This window comes from Colletotrichum gloeosporioides, assembly GCF_011800055.1.
Source record: "Colletotrichum gloeosporioides strain Lc1 chromosome Unknown consensus_66, whole genome shotgun sequence".
Classification (NCBI taxonomy): domain Eukaryota; kingdom Fungi; phylum Ascomycota; class Sordariomycetes; order Glomerellales; family Glomerellaceae; genus Colletotrichum; species Colletotrichum gloeosporioides.
In genome coordinates, this window is record NW_025544711.1 from 528,296 (window position 1) to 549,517 (window position 21,222).

A 21,222-nucleotide genomic window follows, 5' to 3' on the forward strand; every position below is an offset into this window, starting at 1 on the left:
GTCGACTAGACGGCTGTCCAAGACAATCGCAATATCTTGCCCGAGCCGTTGAAGTTTTCCCGCGTGGATCGACGAAGTCTGCATCATATGGATCCCTCTGCCGTTGAACGAGGCCTAAACCTGCGACCTGGGTGTGTTTGAAATGATCACACCACCAACGAGCAATTGCTTCTTTGGGCCGCAGCGGAGCCGACGTGCAGCCCGGGGAATCTGATGCAAGGGGTCTGGTGACGATGCCGCGCTGGGTCGTCTGGGGAAGGAGACGCTTTAGGAAAACCTCCACTTGGGGTGCACACCTCTGCCGTCCTTGGAGAAGATGTAATGAAGAAAGTATTTCGAGCCCACAACCTCAAACGGAGTGTCGGGACGTTGGGTGAGACATAGGGGTATGTCTCTCTCTGTCTCTCTGATAGAAGTATCGGTTGGCGACGCCTCAGGTTGACGAGACGCATCTGGGCGCAGTTTTCAAATTCGATCTCGTGACGGATCTCAACGTTGCAGGCTGAAATCCAATGCCACCTTCACCACGCTGATGGCTGCGGTAAGCGAGCGGTCGTGCCTCGCGACCAACCAATGCTTTGGAACAGTCCCTGACGATGAGGGCAAGCCAGCTTTGCTGCTGGGAAGAAATCGGCGATGTCAACATCCATCCGGTGAGGGCGGCGATGATCATTTCTCATTCCCTCGGTTGCGTTGCGTGAGCTTGCTGATCTTCCAATCCTCCGCGGTGCCTCGGTTCGTCTCCCGGGAGGGCGAAGATCTAGATCGGCAGGACTGGGATAATGAAGAGTTGCCTTACCGACGAAACCCCTAATTGGTCGACAAATCGATTGCTACGTGCGAAATATGACAGAGAGAAGCCGCCTGACTACGGATGCTTGGCTTTGCTAGCTCTGCCACGTCAGTCAGATCCGTTAACGAGCTCTAACATGATGCCCATGGTGTTCACGTGTAGAATAAATCGAGATGATCCAGATAGGAGGAGGCTTGAAGGCGCAGCAGTTGAAGACTTCGTCTTCTGTAGGAGTATTTCATGCTCGCGCTCTGAGATTTGTACAGAATATCCCGTGAGGTCATCAATTTGAATCCCCTGGAGCCCCATGCACTTGGAAGTAACTTGAAGACGGAGTACGCTTTGGCAGGAAGCTTCCGTACTTCTATGCCCTTCACCACTGATTAGATACTTGTCAGATATGTAAGGTGATGACTTAGGGCCCGGGGAAGTTTACTCTCAACTGCTGCCTCAACTTTTCCAAAGACCAATATCAGTTGACCCATGCCAGGCCTGGCAGAGTGCGAATTCAGATCATTCGTATAATTGAACCGGAGTTGCGGCGAGGCCAGTTGGTGTGTCCTGGATCCATGAATTCTTGTTGAACGGTTCCAGAGCACTAAGAGCTATGCGTGATGTTGTCGGCGATGCTGCTCACATCCAAATGCCAGCTCATGAAGCAGTGTCTTGATAACGACGCGGCGCGGTGTTCGTTTCTTGCTGAGTGAAGCCATCTTGAGGATATTCCAGTTTATGTATCTTTCTTATGTTCCGATCATATCGGAGTCCATAGTCTGGAGAAGTCGAGAGAAGATCGCGGGAGACACGTTGGTAGTGATTGCTTGAAGGGAAGGAGCAGCGGTGCGGTCTTTGCTGGGAAGGCGCTCCTGGACAACGCTCTTTCCAGAAGGAAGTAACGCAAGGCGTGTTCATTCCTTTCCGATTACGGTGCCTATCGTCAAGTAGAAAACTTTTCAATCTCTCCACTCCACGTCTAGGAAGCCTTTCCCCGAATATTCTTCTCTGATTCAGGTGCATAGATCCCCGCGTTGACGTCGACATTGATGCACTTGGCACGACTCGATTCTCAAGATGGTTGGTCAAAGGGGCGGGTCAGTACTCTTCCTATGTCTGCCAGCTTGATTCTCACCGTATCCCAGCCGCAAGACTGGTGGCCGACTCAACTTGAATGTCACCAAGCAAGGCTTCACCCCTATCAACGGCACCAAACGACCGTTGACACCTGTATCCGCTGCGGGAAACGCGACTCCGGCCAAGCGCGTCACTGTCGACTCTGCTACCGCAGCGCTGGAGCTCAATGGAGACAATACTCATGCCTACGACGTGCTCGCCTCCTCTTCTACAGTGGACGGCATTCCTGCCGAGTCACGCCATCCGCCAGACTCGTTTCCAATCCAAACTCAGCTGTCGCCATACGAGATACCCGAGACACCGCCCGCATCCTTGTTGTCAACTGTTCAAACAACAGAACTACCCTCGGATGATTCTTGGATGAACGAGTTTGTCGACCTGGACGGCGACATTCAAGGGCTCGACGCTGCTTTCACGGCATCCGACGACCATCACGATGACCATTCTCAGGAGCTATCGACTCAACACGCCGAGCAATCCATCAGCGAGCTTGTATCTGCCCCCGCAGAAGATGTTGCCCGCCTCGAAGACGACTACGGTCTTGACGAATCCGACGAAGAGGACATGATTCAGCTGGTGGAGGCTTCAGGCGACAACGCTTCGAGAATCCCACCGTCGAGTGTCACGCAGAGAACAGACAATGATTCGAGATCAGCCGAAAGCTACGATTTGCGGTTGCAGCATTTCACGCCAGCGAAAAGCGAACATGCAGATCTCGAGAACACATTCGAGGAGCCTGATCTCCTGGACGAGGATGTTGACTGGGACCTTGTGACAGCATGCGCAACAATGGCCACGACGACCCCTGCCGAAGCAAAGCACACCGGTGTTGTCAGTCCAACTTACAGCGCCTCGTCGGGCATAACTCCAATCACCAGGCCTCCTTTCCCCAAAAAGACCAGAGATCGATCCGTCGTCGTTGGTTTATCAACCACGGTCATCTTGCGAACTTGCTTCAGGATCGGAGAGCTGCTGAACGCACACACCAGATGCGCACGAGCGAAGCAGGACGTTGTTATGGAGCTATTCGCGAGAATCAGGAATTCAAGCCGTGAGAGCACTGCAAAGACCCAGCATTTCGAGTTAAAAGACCTCTTCACCGATCGTAAGCCGTTTCTCTATGGGTCGCTCAAAGAATGGAAGAGCGGCGGGTTTGTCGATAGCCAGACTCAAGCGCTTGTGGGACGGGACTGGAAGGACAAGCTGTGCCGATGCATATGCAAGCTGGTAGAGGACAAGAAGTCGCCGATTGGACGTTCGGCGCAGATTCTGGCCATCTCGGAGACAACCTGGGACGACGTCCATTTCGCTTTGCGGATTGTCACCAGAGATCCGGGATCCGACGACGGTACACAGAATGAGTCCATGTCTTGCGAAACTTGATTGGCGCAGCTGTCGATGTAAAGGGACACAATTTTGAAGTGGGAAACTTGCTATATTTGGACGGGATTGCTTGAAGTCAGATCTTCCAGATCAGGGGATGCATAGATGGTGCTAGCTAAGTTTAGAGACCCGAAGTTCATCAATATGATTATTATTTTAACAAATGATTCTTGCAAACGTCTCCAGAGTGCGGTCGTGTGACACGCTTCTGTAAATGAGGCTGTCGTATTAAATGGTATGACTGCAGGTGTTCGGTGAGCAGAGAGCCTCCGTGATTCGTGGTACACTGCAGGTAATCTGATAGGACGGCTGCCACCTAAAGACCAGGCTTTCTTGTGTCAGCCTAAGACTTCTCTTCCCGTCAATACCTCATCCACTACTTGAGTATCTCGCCACAATCCAACGAGCGAAGCTTTTGAAGCAGGCATAAGTCATAACAGATGGATTCCGAAGAGTACTATGCGTCGATTCTAAGGGGAAGGTGCGTCAAATGCCGCAATATCCCCTGGCACTACAGCTCGTGGTTTGAAGGTCGATCTATCCTCGACATTGAGCATCACGAATCGTGGGCCGCTCTCGAGGAGGCGGCGGCAGCTGGTTGTGACATCTGTCGCGGTCTGAGGGCTCGTGCTCTTCTCGAAAATGGCCAAGAGATATCGGAGGGCGTTCCGTGTTTGCTTCGCATCAGCTTGAGCAATTCGAACCTTATTTGCCTATACTCCATAGGAAGGAAGGAAGGACTCAGCTTTTGGTTTGGGTTTGAGCGGGCTAATGGTCTGAATATTCCTCCGGAGCATTTGCTTCCTATCAAGAGTACTTCATCCACCCAGCCTGTCGAGGACGAGATGCTAATAGCCGCAACAGGTCTTGCTTCAGATACACAGCAATCCGATATAGACAGCCTGATCAAAGAGCTGATCAACCCCTGGATAGAGGATTGTATCCATCAACGGGGACGGCATGCAGACTGTAAACCGGTATCTGGCGGCGGGCAAGATAGTTTTTATCTCCCAACGCGCTTGATTAACGTCGGAGATGACGATTGCCACCCAGTCCGGCTCATCGAGACGAGGGATTTGTTTGCAACCAAGCCGAAGCCAGAGTACCTAGCTCTAAGCTACTGTTGGGGCAAGAGCAACGAGCCAGCAAAGACCACAAGAGCAAATTTTCAGGCACGGCAGCGACGCCTCGACGAATGCGACTTCCCAAAGACTATCCGCAACGCCATCGACCTTACTCGTCGCATGGGTATCAAATACCTGTGGGTCGACGCGGTGTGCATCATCCAACCCACTAGTCAGGACCAGTATCTGAGAGACTGGGAGGAGGAAGCTTCCAGGATGGCCTCCTACTACTCCAACGCACGTTGCCTCATCTCGGCTCTCTCCGCATCCGATTCCAGCCAGGGCATTTTCGCTGAGCGCCCCGCCCAACTATACCCCCAAGCCAACACCCCGATATCCTTCGACGAAGCCCGCAACGAAACGCTCTACCTCCCCGTGAACGAGCTCGTCTTCCACATGCAGTTCGACACCCAGCCGCTGCTCAAACGAGGATGGTGCTTCCAAGAACGTCTCTTGTCCCCACGCGCGCTACAATGGGCGACCAATTGCCTCTTTTGGCAGTGCCAGAGTCTGACACAGGCATCGGAGCAAGACCCGGAGGACAAGTTATCGAGGCCCATACCTGTCTTCCTGCGCGACGAGCCGCAGATCTTTCAAAAACCACCTGAGGACGCTTTAGGGTTTTCGTGGCACAGGGTGGTAGTTGAGTATACACGCACCAACTTCACCTATCTAACCGACCGCCTGATTGCGATCGAGAGCTTGGGTACTCGTCTGGCGGAGATCCATGGGGTCGAATATTATGCCGGGGTATTTGGCTCTAAGCTCTCTAGAGGACTCTTGTGGCGGCTGAGAGGTGACTCGGAATTATGTGAGAAGCTTTCCTATTTTCCCTCTTGGTCTTGGGCCTCCAGCATATCAAGTATTGCTGACCCGGTACACTTTGAATACGCGCATGGATCCTCCCTCAAGTCGCTGATCAGGGTCGGTGGCAAGGGGAAGGTGTTTCCACCGGCCGGCTCGGCCGTGGACTTTGGCACGCCCGAGAAACGATCCCTTCGGCTGGAGGCGCCGTTGCTGAACATTATCCCTGCGGGCGTGCGCGCGGAGTTTGAGAAGACTCACCGTTTGCGTTCTTTCAAGTTCATGGATGAGTCGTGGAGTGTTGAGGTCGAAATGATCTTTGACGCTCCGCGTCTCGTACCTGAGGAATTTGGACTTACAACGGTGCTGTTGCTATCTGTCCTGGATTACCAGATTGAGGTCGTTATGGCTGGTCTCGTCATTCGGCCGCAAGACGCTTACTACGAACGGGTTGGATTTGCGTTGTTCAGGACGCCACTAGAGCCGTCTGAAAGATCGACAAAGCTGTCAGAGTTGATGGCCAGGCTCGAGGAAAACCGATCGAATGTGGTTCTTATATAGCAACGCGTTGAACATTACATGGGAACGCGGTAGCTTAGCATATGATTAATCGAAGGATAGAACATTGTTGGCTTCAATCGTTCAATTGAGGCATGATGAATAGAGAGCATCAATCATATACAAAATGTACGTGTGGCAGGGTTCTTCAACGTCCTCCCACATCACTTTCATTCAATCATCTCTATTCACACCAAGTCCTCCTTACAACCAGGTGTAGCACTCATCAGCCACAGGGACTTCAACGCTGTAGAGCTCCTGCGACCACCACTGGGTGGCAAAGCCGACGACGCTGAAGAAGAAGTCGCTCTTGACGGCGAAGCCCTCAGCGCAGGCGGTGTTGTCCGTGCCGATACCAGTACCCTCAGTACCGGCGCCCTGGCTCGCGGAGAGGGTGAAGTCGTTGACGAGCTTGGAGTGGGAGGTGACGCCGGTGCTGAGGTCGATGGCGCCGCCGAGGATGGTGAAGGCGAGCTGGACGCCGAGCTCGACGTAGGGGTTGACGCCGACGGCGGCCTTCTCGGAGATGTTGGCCTGCGCGGTCCAGACGGGGTCCCAGCCAGTGGCGGCGGTGGCGGACGAGTTGACGAGGTCGAGGTGGAGCTTGGCGTCGGGGAAGGAGAGGCCGAGGTCGGTGGTGACGGTGGCCTTGGCGTCGGCCTCGAGCTCGACGCCGATGGCGAAGCCGAGGGCGGGGCCGAGCTTGATGATGCCGGGGATGTCGACGAAGTTGTAGGCGAGGTCCTCCGGGTCGTAGGTGAAGTTGCCGGCGTAGGGGGCGGTGGCGGCGACGGTGAGGCCGAGGCGGGCGTCGAAGACGGTGTCGATGTCGAGGGCGAGCTCGTCGACCTTGAGGGGGATGATGGAGTACTTGAGGACGCCGGAGAAGGTCATGGCGGAGGAAAGGGAGGCCTCGTCGGCGGTGATGGCGACGTAGGGGTCCGCGGTGAAGAGGGTGGTGGCGGCGGGGAGGGCAAGGGTGTTTGTGATGTGGACGCCCTCGTCGTCCCAGGAGATGTCACGCTTGGCGGGGTTGGTGACGGGGACGTTGGAGAAGATGATTTGCGTGGAGACTGAGAGGTGTTAGTTGTCACTGCTTCAATATAAAGCGGTGAGATGGGGGATGGCTTACGGGCAGTGTTGGCAACGTCACTCTTGTGAGCGTTGGCGACGACCTTCAGGGTAGCAGCGTCAAAGGTGACAGTGTCCACAACGAAGAAACCGCGCTCGTTCTGAACGTCGCAGTTTCCGGCATGGTTGGTGACCATGACGAAGTCATCCAAGGCCTGCCAGTCGCTCGAGGTCTGCTCGAAGGCGGCCGTCTCGTTGAAAGTGACGGTGATGCTCTCTGCGGCGCAGTCGACGGCAGCGACGGCGGCGACCTCCTCGAGGACGACGGAGGGATACTTCATGGCCAGGGAGACAGAGACGAGCTTCTCATTCTTGGCGCCATACTCGAGGGTGATGTTGCTGGCGGGCACCAGGTTGGCCGGGTCGGCCTTGTTGCAACCCTCGCGGAGGACGGGGACAAGGGTCGTGGTGGTGTTGGCGGCGTGAGCCGCGGCGGCCAGGGCAAGGGTGAGGAGGGCGAGCATCTTGGGCGGCTGCTTTTGAGAGGATGAGGACCTAAGGAGAGACGGAGGCTGGCGAACCTAGACCCGTGATAGAGGCTGCAGGAAGGGGATGAGAGGGATCATATAGACGGGCGAGATGGAGGCACGAGAGACGGATGTGTTGGTGCCATCTTGGCGGTAGGTGAACATGCAGGTCGACCACGACGTTATCCACCGGTATTACATGCGTCCATGTAACCACGATGCCCTCACGGGGACTCTCACGGGTCAGCGCCGAATACCCTCATCTTATTTCGATATCACGTCCGATATCCGATGCCACCCCCTTGCGCGCGCGTCCTCAGCGGCCCCGCAGCGTTCACCGTGGTGCACGAGTCACGGAAGGGACCCCAAGAGCAACTCAAGGTTATCGAAAGTTATCAATAAATCGCGCCCTGGGTGCAACCTCACAGACCTTGATTTAATGTCGCATCGAACCGCGGGGTTCAACTCTATGGGCATGTCTTCTATCAGTGAAAAGGATGCGCTGCTCTCGGCCGAGCAGGTGAAGCGGGTAAGATAATGGGCGCACAGAGCACTCGTGCCCCGCGTGGGAAGCTGTCATTGGAGCGACGCTTGCCCCCGGCACGTGGGAGGATCTGGGAAATATATTATATTGACACATGCCGCCGAGGGTCATGGGCGGGATCGTAGCATCTCCGGCGGGGGTCATCGGGTGGGAGCGCCCGGAATGGTGTTCGGCGGGGACCCTGGGAGGCCGGGCGCTGATCCCAAAAGGGGTCTTGCGGCCGAGGCCGGGATCCACGGGCGGTATTTGCAGAGTCGGTGACCGATTTCGGAAGTTCGGGGATGCGACCTTCTCTCTTCTGCAGTGTTAGATAGGCTTCTACGGGGCACAGCGAGGATGAAAGAGGAATGTCATGTGGATTGCTCGACTCGTTCATCATTAAAATATAGACGCGCTCTGCTGGATATCTGCTTCGTGTGCCCTGACTTGTGGCTGGCAAGATGCAGCCGTACCATACTCTGTCGACCACTTACCCCACGTAGCGGGGTCACAAACCCTGACAGAAATGGCGAGCAAAAGAGAGAAAGGAAGGTGACAGGTGTGGTGGTCAGATATCACCATCTTGGCTCTCCTCGCTCATGAGCGGGCGTCTCGAGCGCGTTCTTGTCGGCGAACGGGTCGTCGTCGTCCTCTTCGTCAGAGTCCTGCTGGACGGGCTGGACGGGAGGTCTCGGGGGCTTGGGAGGAGCGGCGGGGACTGGAGGCGAGGGCCTCGACATCGGGGCCGGGCGTGGCGGCGCGGGAGGACGAGGGGATGGCGTGTGGCCGATGCTCAGGCCAGAAACGTCCGGAGGAGGTGGGGACATGGAGTTCTTGGCCTTTTCGGTCACCACTATATAATGTCAGCAGGCGGTCCAGGCTTCGTGTGGCTGGGATCATCGTACTTCGATAGATGTGAGCTTGCTCGGCCAGATCGTCGTCCGAGTCACTGTCGGCGTCGATGGATCTATCGAGTTGCTCAAAAGTCATGAGCGCCGTGACGAGCTCGTCGTTGGCTCTTAGCAGACTGCCAAGCCATTCCTCAGACTCGACGTGGTGAATCTAGGGGTCGTTAGTTAGAATGCCGCGGTCACCAGCAGAGCAACACTCACGTAGCGCAGGATCTTTCGCCTCAGTTGCTTGCAGCCTTCGAACCCTGCGACGGCCTGGGGGTTCTCGGAGATTCGCTCCCTCTCTCTGTTGATGCTCTGAAGGGTGTTGTTGAGGTTGGTGGTAGCGATGGAACTTTCAGCGATGGCGCTCTTCATCGCCTCCTTCTCAAGCTCGAGGTTGAAGGGCTTCCGCTTGCCCTTCTTATCCTTGTCCTTCTTCTTCTTATCCTTGGAACCACCGAAGAAGCCGCCTCCCGAGCTTGATGGGGACTTGGTGTGGCTGAAGGAAGAGACAGTGCCGGATGCACCGCCGTAAGGTGCTTGATGAGATCGCGAAGACTCGCCAGCACGGTGAGTAGGGGAGGGGGGCTTGTCCTCTTCCTCCTCGCCGAACGGGTTCTCCGTCTCGCGAACAGCCTTGGATCTCTCCTGAGTAGCAGCGACCTTGCGTTTGGGGAGTTCCTGATTTTGTTAGCGGCAGACTTTCCTTCGCATGAGTAGTTTTACCTGATGGAGCTTGGCGATGCGCTCCAGGCCCGGGGTGCTCTTGTACTGAGACCAGCTGCGGAACAACTCCGTACACTTCCTCTTAACGTCAGGGTCGGATAAGTCGGATGTTCCGCAGACTCTCAGACGCTCCAGTAGAGTCTCGTCAGCGAAGGCTCTTTGGAAGCGCGGGCCGGCATTCTGGATGAGACCATCGAGGATGGTGAGGGCTCTGAGTTGGCGATGAACGTTGCCGTACTTGAGCTTCTTGCGAATGGCGCGGGCAGCTTCGGCGGGGCCGGAAGCCTGCAGCTTGATGACCTCGACGAGGTCGGGGATGCCGCTCAGGTCATCTTCCTCGTACGTCTCACTGGTGAGCGTCTCGATGTTTACGGTAACAGCCGAGTACGGCTTCTTCTGCAGAGGATGTCAGCGCTCACTCATAGGCTGTAGTTATGAGAGCGGCCTCATGGCGGGAAGAGAGTCCGGGTGAGCTTTTGTGAAGTGGCATCAGGTAAGCTCCGGAGTGGTGCCCAACGGTGATTCGTCCGGCCGCGTCGGACTCTCTTCCCTGCCGTAGCGCGCGCCGAGGTGGCCGAGAGTGGAACTGCAGGGCCTCGTACCTGAGAGAACATGATGCTAGGTTGCCTCTTGCTCTATGTCCGCGACTCTGTGTGAGAGAAGCGAGGATTGCCGCGCAGATATCTTCGGGTCGTGGTGGCGCGGCCCAAATGAGTCGGCGCCGGACCTGAGGTGGTGAGGGGTTTGGAGGCTGCCGCTAGGAAACGGGCAGCTCCAACGCGAGCGGTCGTCGGAGGGGTAAAAGGATACGGAGCGGCGCGGGCAAGATCGTCGCCGGCAGATACAGATACAGGAGATACGGGGTCAGGAAAGGGCAGACTAGAGGTTGAAGGATCGGGGTTCCGGAGCAGGCATTTCGGGGGAGGCGATGTGCATGAAGGTGAGCGACGGGAGCAGTGGTGGTGGTGGTGAGGGACGGACGAGGCAGGCGGTGGTGGGGCAGGCAGGAGGGCAGCACAGCTTGGCTCCGCGGGGTCGTTGCTGTTGCACTTGACTTGCAGGGCTGCGAGGGCGCGTGAGCTCTGTGTGAGGTGTGAGGTGTGAGCTGGCCCCGCTGACGTAGTGCGTCCAAGGTGAATCACAAGCCGCGATGGGTCTTATCCGCTGTTTCGTTGCACCAGACAGGGCACTTCAAACCACCAAAGACCTGTCCAAGCAGGATCTGTGAGCAGACGATATTTGCGACAGAGCAAGTAATCTCACAAACAAACAAAAAAGTCTGAAAACTCTCAGCTCTGATCATTGAGTACGTACCACAAGTTCGCCTATCAAAGTTTCGGACCCTGAACGGCACAGGGCTGATGAGAGAACCCGAGTCAAGACTGTTTGCTTCCCAAAATCCAAAGAGCTCCAAGCTGTCGACATCTGACGAAACAAGCTCGCACAGCAAGCGCTTGATGCACGGCCCATTCCACCGGCTTCCCCGTTTTCCGCCAGTGAAGGGGCCCAGCATTCAGTTTAATTGGCCAGTTTGGCTGTCCCTGAAAGTGATGACTAAAGGTGTGCACGAGCATAATTTGCATTACATTTCTGAACCTCGTCTGTCTCCTTTCGAAGATGGTATCAACAACTTACTTCTCATCGTCACGATTGACCCCAAAGAGCTTTCTTGTCGCCCAAAGCTCTCCCACATACGTAACCATCTCTTTCAATCTGCACGTGGGCTCTTTCTTTGCTCATTTCCGGAGGAGTATTCGCTATTGAATATGCATAAATTGCGACATCATTTGCCGAAATCAATACTCATCGCATCTGTAGCAACGGGGACCGCATGGCTATAAAAGCCTTTCAGCGGACTCCCTGCTTTCAGAAGATCAACAGGGAGCTTCGCAATTCGCTCTGGTTCTAACACCTGGCCCGAGGCGCCCTTTTATTCAACGCTGCATGGGAAAGTACGGTAGTAGTCTTCAGATGCTGTTGACTAACAACCTGGTACATGCGTCTCAACGACACTTTGATTTGGCTGATATCGTCAAAACTACGAAGAAGACTCCTTCACACTGTCACACCATTCGTCGTATTTCACTATTGCCGTCCATCATCTTTCTCTCCATTCGTTGGCTCCGCTTCATTCATTCATGTATTCATTGTCTCGGCAACAGGCTCGTCTCTTGAACCAATACTCAATCAAATGGGCATTGAGCTGAATATACTTTCCCTTCATCAAATACTGCCTTCCACGGTGAAGATGGCACATTGTAGCCATCGCCACAATGCCTGACAACTTTTCCTGGGCGAGTTCGTATCGTCGATATTTCCTGATATGCAAGCCACGATCTGCCCGAGTCTACAGGTGCATTGCTTCAAATTCTATGAATGCTGTCTTGTATAAAAGGGCAAAGGCCGGCCAACGTTTTCTTCCTAGCAAACCAACGATTGACCGGGGTCGCCAAAGGACCTACTCTCTGAGAAGGAAGCCTGATGACCCAATAGTGTTGCACCATGGTAAGAAGTCACTGTGCCCGGCTTTGACCTCGTTTTCTCATTACTAGCAGTCATCTTCTCTGGTTCCAAGGTATTCTCATAGGTGTTCATTCCATGGCTTATCCGGTATGTCGGCTGTTGATCATCATTCGACGGAAACTTTCACTGCAGACAATTGGGCTAGCCTATCCACGTTATTTCAAAGAGAGATGCATGACACAGGAGATGGGATAACGCTACTGCCGCCAAACTAGCTGAGAAATGCAAATTTCAGCCAGTGAGTGCACAGGCTCATGTAAACAGATTCGGCGTAGGGACTCGCTCTCAACTCCACATTTTAAAACAGCTGGCTTCCTAGTTCCAGTATACTGCTATCCACACTCCGAGAACCAAATATTGACAGAGAACCCTGAACCCCCAATCCAACATTGCAGCTCACAAAGCTTAGAACTTGTGCTTACTCCAATCCTTGCCTTCTTCCTCTTCCTCGTCATCATCGCTCTCCTCGGGCGGGTCGTCAACCTGCCCATCCCCATTCTCATCCTCATTTCCATCCTCATCACTGTCACTCTCATCGTCATCGGCGTTGGGATCTGGCATGACGATGCTGTTCAAAAAGGTGATCTGCCCTAACCGTCAGCCATATTCAGTCATCAATCACGACAAATAAACTCACAAATGGTTCCATGGCAGCAATGACCTCGCAAACCTTCTCCTGAGCATCCTCCTGCGTGAAGATCTGGTCGTCAACCTTCTTGCTGATGGTGAAGTTGCGCAGCTTCAGCAGCTCGATATCGCGATGATCGGCAGAGTAGTTCTGTGCGTAAGTCAGCATCATCGCACCTCGCCGTGTCGCAATTTGCACTCACCATTGGCCTCTTCTTCAACGCATTGCCCTTGTTAACGTCCGCAAAGGCCAATATCGCGGCCTCCTCGCCAGCCTTCTTCACCTTGGGCAAGAAGGTCCTCTTGAAGCGCTCGTCATTGAGAACCCTTCTCCACCGCCTTGGCCGCTCGTCGATGCTTGCCCTCAACGCCTGCAGATGCTGCGCCTCGGGACACCACAGCCCGCCGCCAACGAAGCATGAGCCTGGCTCGAGGTGGATGTAATAGCACGCGTATGGACCCTTCTTGCCAGTTCTTGACCAAGCAGCAGAGAAGTGCGGCTTGAACAGCAATTCTTAGTCAAATTCCTGATAGGGGCAATGCATGGGACATACCTTGTAGGGCGTCGGGTTCTTGCTGAACCGAATATCCCGATGAATGCGGAAAATGAGATCCTTGACAGGAAGCTCAGGGATCGTGAAATCCACTTCAGTAATCTTCTCCGTGATCGTCTCGACGAAAGATTGCCAATCCTTCAAGGCACGTCTGTACTCGCCATCATGGCCTACCGCAGCTGTCAGCAAAGCCCTTGCGCATACCTGAGCGTCGGTAGCTTACTCTTCAGCCACGATCTCACATTGTTCGCCTTCAAATCTTTCAAAAACAGCAAAGTGTTCTTGTGCAAGGTCTCATCAGAGTACTCAACCCCATCGAGACCCCTCATCTTCTCCAGTGGGATAATCGTCACCCTCGGCTTCCTCTCGTCGTCATCCTCCTCGATCTCCTCTTCCTCTTCATCATCCTCTTCAACCTGCTCATCCTCGTAGTCGTCCTCAGTCTCTTCAACTTTTTGCTTCTTCGCCCCCTTCTTCACAGACACAGCCTTCGTCTGAGCTTTAACCTTGGGCTTGGGCTTGGACTTCGCAACAGCACCCTTGGGCCGTCCCCGTCCGCGCTTCGGCTTCTCTTCTTCCTCTTCTGGTCCATCAACATCACTCTCGTCCTCTCCATTCTCATCAAATCCATCATCGCCATTGAAGTCGGCCTCACTGTCATCGTCATCCTCAAAGTACTTGCTCTTCTTGGGCGTGCTCGAGATCCGGCCGGACCGTCGGCGGGGCTCATCCGCCACGGGAGACGCGGCACGTTTGTGGGCGGGCATTTTGTCTGTTGGCAATTGGAATTGGGGGCCCGGATGGGTCGGATTTCTGCAGGCTCAAAGACTAAGGGTCGATTTTGTCGCACAATTGGTCGTGGCGGCGTTGGACTGCGCGGCTGGGCTGGAAATTGGTGTCGTCATAGTTTCAGGCGACGTAGGGGCGCGGAAAGGACGCGACGAGATTGACGCGAGGTCACATGGTCACGCACGTGCCCTCCCCTGTCCCCGTCTCCTAAGAAGCCATCCATCCCATGCTCGCTCTTGACATGGCACTCATCGACACAGGTTTATTGACGGAATACCTCCGAACATTCGCGGGGGGAGAAATCTATACCGAACCGCTCTCTCATAGCGTATGAGACCTTCGGATCTTCGGATGTCTCTCAATTCATCCATGTATCGTCCCGGGCTCCTCTGCAGCCTGCCCGATCCGCCATGGTGTTCGCACGCCAGCCCGAATGACGAGTCGCTGCAAACGGAACCCGACTCCCACAACTGAAAGCTCAATGAATTTTTGTGAGTGCATCTCGAAGCCAAAAAACCTTGAATCAATGTGTGGTGGCAGGCACTGCAATTTCGGCACGCGCGAAGGGCAATCTGTAATCTTCAACTTCACAAAGTGATAAATTGAAAATCCAGGCCTCGCTTCCTTTAATGCTTGGCAGTGGTATGGTTGACCTACTCGAAGCTTTGGAGCACTCTACTATCAGCCTTGTCGGGTGGTTCAGCTGTACCGTCCCTCTGGCAAACTATCTCCTGGATTGCCACCGCTCGCCCTGATGACCGTCCATCACCAGCGTCCAACGTTTATTCTCGAAGCCCCCGTGGGATCTTGGTGGCACAGTAGAGTAGCTTCTTGCGCGATACACTCGTTTCCTCTCACTCAGATCAACTCCGCGAAGTGAGGCACTCCAACTCCTCAAGTTTCAGATTGGCGCGTTTCGCCTGTATTCTTACCACAAGAGCCCCTAAACTTATACCACCCTCAAAGCTCTTGGTTACGATGTGATCGATAGCTTAATTGTCTTATTAAATGGTGTCGGAGGCTTTCTTGTTTCGAAATTCGGATCCCCAATGCTGGCGGGACTGTTGCTACTTAGGTACCCTGGGTTTATAGAGGGTTCGCAGAGTGTTGAGGTCGCGACCCACGTATCTCCATCAGTATGAGCCTGCGACAGAAGCGAAGCTGCTCTCGCTGCATCATAATACTGCGTATTATTCAATTCTATTGCACATTCGACAACAACTCTGGAAAGGGGTGCGTTGGCAATTCTGATGTGAACTAGAGTTTGTTCATCGAGTGACTTTATCCCTGGCGAGAAATCCCGCTTTTCGTACGAGCTTTTCGGAAGGCCGATACCTCATTGGCGCCTGTTCAGTTTCCATTGGAAAAATCATGAAATCCTGGAACAATCATATAAAAACTACGGAGAAGCACATGCAAAGCTCGCAAAGCGAGTAGATGAGTCGTGTTCCGATTAGGAGCCACCTTCCTAGGTACATGTCAAGCAAACGGGATATCAAGAGTATAACGAATGAAGAACGATATGATTCAAAGACAACACTTCACTTGATGAAGCATTCTATTTCCCGCTGTCTCTGTTATCTAGAGACAATCAGAACAGTGTCCATTCAATGCGCGGGCGGCAAGTATCCCGCCCTCGACTTACGAAATAAGTAAAGACACGTCCGCCACCAAATACCCCGCGGCTGTTTATTCGACCCAAATGAACCGTCGATGACAACTCCAACAAGCGGCGCAAGATCGTTGAAAGTTACGGGTGCCGACTACTTTCTCAATCCCCTCGTTCACCTCAATGCTCCATTAGCAATAGAGAGGTCTTGTCCTTCGTGCATCGGATGAAGAAGTCAGTCGATTCTATCCTGGCTGAGAAAACATCAGGCCTCCCACACTCAGCACCTTTTATAGACGACCAGAACTACTCCAGCCCACCACCATACTGTGATCCTCTTCTATGAAAGATCAAGATCACGGTTATCGGTTATAACAACGCGGCAATGGGCGTTTCCCCCGCACGATGTCCCCAAGGCAGTCCTCCCAAGTCCCTTTAGAGTGATTTCTCGTACTGAATATCTGCATATTGACACACTCAGCAGACAACCCCCAAAGCGTCTCCCGCGATCGTCCGCGTTGGATACCATCTTATTCGGACGCAAACACCCGTGACGGTACTTACCAAGCCATCACCTCATTGACATACCTCCTCCCTTCACGGTCTCGGCTTTGCAGCTCAGGAGAGGCCCTGCGTCAGGAGAGGAGTAGACCGAACTTGTGATCCTGGCCCGGTTCGAAAGGCAAAGCATCATCGTGGGTCGAGGACTTTTATAACCGCCAGCCACGAACACCACAAAGAGCATATCATGGCCGTTCGCCGAGACCCCGACTCATCCACCCCCTTCTCCGAGTTTCGCTCAGATCGCAAGCTCTTCACTTCGAGCACCCGGCTTCCCTGGATCATGCCCGTATAAAAGCCGCCACGGCTTCATCGAGTTGGGATTGCTCGACAAATGCGGTCTCTCAACGAATATCTTTCTACGCCCATTAATCAAGCAGTATCTACGAGATTGAGCCTACATCCGCGCTCTACCACCAGCCACGATCACCAACAGCACCAAGACATAACACTTTCATCCTTCTACACCCAATACCCAGAAAACAACGAAGAGCAACGCCAACGATCCAGCAAACCCATCCTCAAAACCAACTTCGTCATCTTGCGCCTGCTACAGATCCATCGCGCAAAGCACACATGACACCTGCCCCCTTGCCTCGTGACCCAAGACATCAATCGAGAGCTCATTCTGGTTGTAGAGTCTTCTCACCAACCATTCATCAAGCACTTTTGTACACCACCCCTGCCCACAGCACATCTTCAGACTCATCTCCGTCTCCCTAGTTAACACAGACTACTACGGCATATATAAGATCCACCGCTTTGTTCTAGAACCGCTCCCTCCAGCAATGCCATTCTCCAACGCGTCTCCAACTACTGTCAATTCTACCGGTTTCCAAACCTCTGAAGTGCAGCCAAAGCTCCGATGCCGTCACGATGGCCAAGCCAAATCGAAACACTTCCCTAAACATCATCCCTCAGCCATTAGAATAACAGGGAAACAGGCACAATGACGAGAAGGAAGGGTACCTGCATGTGAGAAAGAAGCTTCTTCGGAAACCGGGGGAAGATAAATGCATCATCGTCTTGATACACTGCTCATATTTACTCAATTCCTCTTGTGCAAACCAGACGCATTAGGGAATTCTGGCTGTCAGCGACAGCCGAGTGAGTTATTTGTACTCGACCTCGACTGACGCCTCAGCCCGGCACCTACATAGACTGAAACGTGCACCCGATGGTACCAATTCATTTACTTGAACAGACAAGCATTCTACACAAAATAACAGCGGCATGCAGCTTCAGAGGTCGCAAACATATCATTAATCATCCCTGTTTGGAACAAAAGCTACCGACAACTGCATATCGCCGCGCGGTGGTAGCATCGACAACAATAACAAGCAATAAACAATCCCAGCAACGCGCCGTCGGCGCCGCCATCACTGTACAAGCAAAATGCAATAAACTCCACCGCCCCCAGCAAGTGTCTGGCTAGATTTCCCCTCTTCCCCAAATCTGTTCGCCGGTGTACACTGCCTGTAGGCTGTTGGTACTCCGCCGGTTCGACGCCCCGAAAACCCGACAACGCCGTAGACGCGGCTGTCTAACGACACGCCTCGCCCTGCACCAGTCCTTCGAACCCCAAAACCTTTCTGGCTGCTGGCAGAAAGTCTGTCACACAAACGCAGTTTTTTGTACAGCCACCGTAACAATTCCGTCGTCTTGGAGAAGCCCTTACCTCGACAAGCACAAGCTGTGCCGCAGGTGGTCAGTTGAAAATGGTTAAAAGAGGTCCAGTCTTGGCATCGTACGGTCAGACAAGCAATGTTCCCCCTTGAAAGTATTCCACAAATGCCTCGTCCATCTAGCGTCGAAGTCGTATAGTTCCGCCGCCTGGTTCTAGCCGAATACCCCAAACTTTCACGCCAGACTGGGATCATGCGCAATCCTGCCAAGAGGTGTCCTGTCGCGTGGCTTCTCGACCAAATCGGCGTATCCATCCAAGCTCGATCCCATCACTCGGACCATCTCGAATATGTGTGATCCCTTGAAAGTTTCCGCCCAGAGTCGGATGACTGCAGCCGCCAATTGTCGCAGCCGCGTGCTGTCATTCGCAGAGATCTCGGTGCTCGCGGGTTGCCCAGCCGCAGGTCCACCCAGGGAAGGATCAATTGGCACGGCAAACTCGGTCTCGTCCAGCATTCTCCTGACCGACTGCAGGAGGTTCTTTTCTTCGGCTGTCGCAGGGGGGTCATTCGGTCCGATCGATGCGAGGGTGAGGAGCCACTTGGACAAAAGAATGGCGCATTCGAAGTTACACACTACAAGCAGCCATATTAGCACCCGTCGTCGATCGATAAAGAGAAAACTTACATGAGTGCTGTATACTCCATTCCAGAGATTTCGTCCTTGCAACGTAGTTTACACCGGCCTTGACAAGCATGGACAGAGCATGGATCGCCTGGAATACCGCTCTGTGCAACCGCCCAGTCCGGAACAAGAGCGGCATGTTGCTCAAAGACGAGGCCACCAGCATATGGTCCCGGGTTTCGAGGCATCTGCCTGGGGGAATCTCTGTGTACAGCCGCATATACGCCAGCCGCAACAGAGCTGTGGAGTTGAAAGCCACCTGCCCTCCTTGGAAAGATTCGCTACTGCCCATGTGTCCAGATTCAGCTGCACGCAGTTGGTGCCGGTGTTCGAAGCTGGATTGCCACACACGCAAGGCCTGAGTAACCTCCTCCACGTCCTCCGGCTTCAACCCTCTCTGGGGCTCGAAGGGTGAGCTAAGCGCGAGTGAAGTCTGCTTGAGCAGGTAGACGTGCTGAAGCAGGGCGTGGATAAGAACGTAGTTGCCGAGGGATGACATGTGTGGGGGTAGACCCTGCGGTGATCGACCAAAGAGCCTAGCGAAGGCGTCGTGCACGGTAATCTCGACAGAAGGGTACGCTTGTCGAACTTCTTGCCATTGCCATGCTGATTCTGCTCTCCACAACCGAGATGGGAAGGGGAGGAACAGGTTGAGTTCCGACGTCAAGATAAGCGGCGGCATGTTGTAGGCTATGCTGCAAAGGTTGAAGAAGCAGTAGGCAATGAGCTTCGTACGAGTCGCTCCCTCCAGTCGAATCCACGTCTCCCAGTCTGGTGCCACGGCAGGGCTGGACTCGGCAACCAAACCTTCTTCGCGTACTAGCATGGCCAGCTGGCTCTGAAGAGAGAGAGCTTCATGAAGAATCGCTTTCGCTCCCCAAAGCCCGACAGCAAAGAGGAGGAGCACTGCTTGTATCGTTTCAAGCCGGGCTTGCGGGGTATTCGGCGAACTACAATCTCATGTTAGTACCTAGTGGTAACCTTCCGTCGCTCCCGCACTTACAAGGGTTCACGATGAGTGTCTTGTGTCATTGGTCGATCTTGTTGCGCCGAGGCAAAGGTATGCCTGAAGCCAGAGCTCGGGGACGGTCGCGTCGAGTGCGGGCTGTACGCTGCAGGGGTCGGAAGCAGAGCATGGACTTCGTGGCTATGCCTTCTTCGAATCTGCTCCAAAGCGACGGCTTTGGCGGCGTACCACAGCGCGTGACCCCTGTGGCTCTCGAAGCGGTACTGCGCGCCTACAGCAAGGATAGCTAGGAGAAGCTCAGGTGCCATCTCTGCAGGCGTCAATGTCGGGATGTGGAGGAACGGGAGGTACTCGTGGAAGCCGCTGATGTATCCCTCCAAGAAGCGCGTAAGGGTATGGCGTGACGGGAAGACAAAGTCATTAGGAATAACGGACGAGAACTCCTCAAGCCTGTTCTTGATAATCGTGTGGTCGGCAGCTGAGATCCTAAGCGGCGCTCTCATCGACTCCTCGTGGCTCCGCGGACCGCCTTCCATGATCTCCCGGCCATCCGGTTGGACCGAGGGGAAACGCGAGGGAAACTGCGACGAAGGCTTAGAAGGCCCCCGCTGATGCAGATCACCTCGCGGCCAAAGACCGCCGACCTGCTGGTCGGATTCAAATGGAGGTGGTAAGTAGGAAGAAGTTCCGAGGTCGTCGAGGAAGATGTGATAGTCGTCGTAAGGCGCAACAGGCGGCTGAGGGGCGAACCCAGGGGCTAACACGTTCGGGTCCTCTCGTGGGCGATCAGCGTACCCCATCTGCTCATCATAGGACTTGATCCTCGCATGCTCTGAGGGCGGCCGTCCCATATCCGTCATCATGGGTTGTTGCATAGGATTAACTTCGCTGGCCAAAGCTGCATCAGAAAGCAAGTCAAGGTTGCAAGCGGCGGCACGGGCCGGCCCCGGCATGCGAGGATCTGGGGCCATTGTCGATGCCACGGCCGTTATTGTCTCCTGGTGATACTGCGCTTGGGGGGGAGGGCGCTGAACGCCCAACATCTCGTGTTCGACATGGCTGTCGGATGAAGATGGTGGGTTGTGGGTGCTAGACGAGGTCTTTCGAGGGCGGTTATTTTCCTTGCTGCCCTCGTTGAGGTGAACGAGCTTCTCATGGCGGACAAGTAAATCACTGATGTCCATATAAGCATATTTCTTGGTCAGGTCGAAGGGATGTTGGGCGTGTTGCGAGCGAGTATCAATGACAGGGAAGTATTAGAGCAAGTTCGGGGGTTAGGATGGGGGAGAGGCTTGGGATAAAGCAGGTTGGGCAAGGTGGTGCATGTGGAAAACGGTGGCATATGGCGTCGACGTGGTGAGTGAGGGTACTTGGGTAGAATGGTATGGCAAAATGACGAAAGACTAGGGGGGTAAGGTTGAGAAGAGACTCACCGTCGTCCGAACGTTTTCCCACAGCGAGCCCAACCACAGGCAAATGGCTTCTCTTTGGTGTGTGTCCTTTCGTGCCTTTGGACATGCTCCACACGCCTAAAATGCAAAAGCAATGTAAGCTAATAAGGCACATACTGAGGAGTGAGGGCCAAGGTAGGGCAAGGTCAGGTTGGGGGTCTTGGACTGAGGGGCTAACTCACCTGAAGCGCTTGCTGCAATACTTGCACGGCAAGGTCTTGGGTTTCTGCTGCCGGGTTTCCCCATTCTCCCCAGCAGCGTGAGGAGGCTGTCCCTCTATCGACTGGAGAGGGAGCAT

At 54.2% G+C, this 21,222-nt stretch overlaps 6 protein-coding genes across 6 annotated transcripts; 2 read left to right on the plus strand and 4 right to left on the minus strand.

The window, feature by feature from the left end:
• Positions 1-1,864: 1,864 nt before the first annotated feature.
• GCG54_00014798 (uncharacterized protein) lies at positions 1,865-3,307 on the plus strand (the record flags this gene model as incomplete). The annotated part of the gene is made up of 2 exons (XM_045414619.1): positions 1,865-1,884; positions 1,933-3,307. 2 exons carry the CDS (start codon positions 1,865-1,867, stop codon positions 3,305-3,307), a joined length of 1,395 nt encoding a protein of 464 aa, XP_045260741.1.
• Positions 3,308-3,747: 440 nt separating this feature from the next.
• Positions 3,748-5,796, plus strand: GCG54_00014799 (uncharacterized protein; the record flags this gene model as incomplete). Its single annotated transcript, XM_045414620.1, has 1 exon — positions 3,748-5,796. The coding sequence occupies one exon, from the start codon at positions 3,748-3,750 to the stop codon at positions 5,794-5,796; it is 2,049 nt and encodes a 682-aa protein (XP_045260742.1).
• A 201-nt stretch (positions 5,797-5,997) lies between these two features.
• GCG54_00014800 (uncharacterized protein) lies at positions 5,998-7,388 on the minus strand (the record flags this gene model as incomplete). The annotated part of the gene is made up of 2 exons (XM_045414621.1): positions 5,998-6,866; positions 6,926-7,388. The coding sequence occupies 2 exons, from the start codon at positions 7,386-7,388 to the stop codon at positions 5,998-6,000; spliced, it is 1,332 nt and encodes a 443-aa protein (XP_045260743.1).
• Positions 7,389-8,489: 1,101 nt separating this feature from the next.
• On the minus strand, positions 8,490-10,147 carry GCG54_00014801 (Protein lsb5; the record flags this gene model as incomplete). The annotated part of the gene is made up of 5 exons (XM_045414622.1): positions 8,490-8,767; positions 8,820-8,976; positions 9,027-9,488; positions 9,534-9,929; positions 10,136-10,147. The coding sequence occupies 5 exons, from the start codon at positions 10,145-10,147 to the stop codon at positions 8,490-8,492; spliced, it is 1,305 nt and encodes a 434-aa protein (XP_045260744.1).
• A 2,314-nt stretch (positions 10,148-12,461) lies between these two features.
• On the minus strand, positions 12,462-14,004 carry GCG54_00014802 (uncharacterized protein; the record flags this gene model as incomplete). Its single annotated transcript, XM_045414623.1, has 5 exons — positions 12,462-12,641; positions 12,694-12,834; positions 12,887-13,183; positions 13,238-13,407; positions 13,461-14,004. The coding sequence occupies 5 exons, from the start codon at positions 14,002-14,004 to the stop codon at positions 12,462-12,464; spliced, it is 1,332 nt and encodes a 443-aa protein (XP_045260745.1).
• A 4,052-nt stretch (positions 14,005-18,056) lies between these two features.
• Positions 18,057-21,222, minus strand: GCG54_00014803 (uncharacterized protein; the record flags this gene model as incomplete). Its single annotated transcript, XM_045414624.1, has 5 exons — positions 18,057-18,457; positions 18,510-19,456; positions 19,510-20,669; positions 20,907-20,958; positions 21,107-21,222. The coding sequence occupies 5 exons, from the start codon at positions 21,220-21,222 to the stop codon at positions 18,057-18,059; spliced, it is 2,676 nt and encodes an 891-aa protein (XP_045260746.1).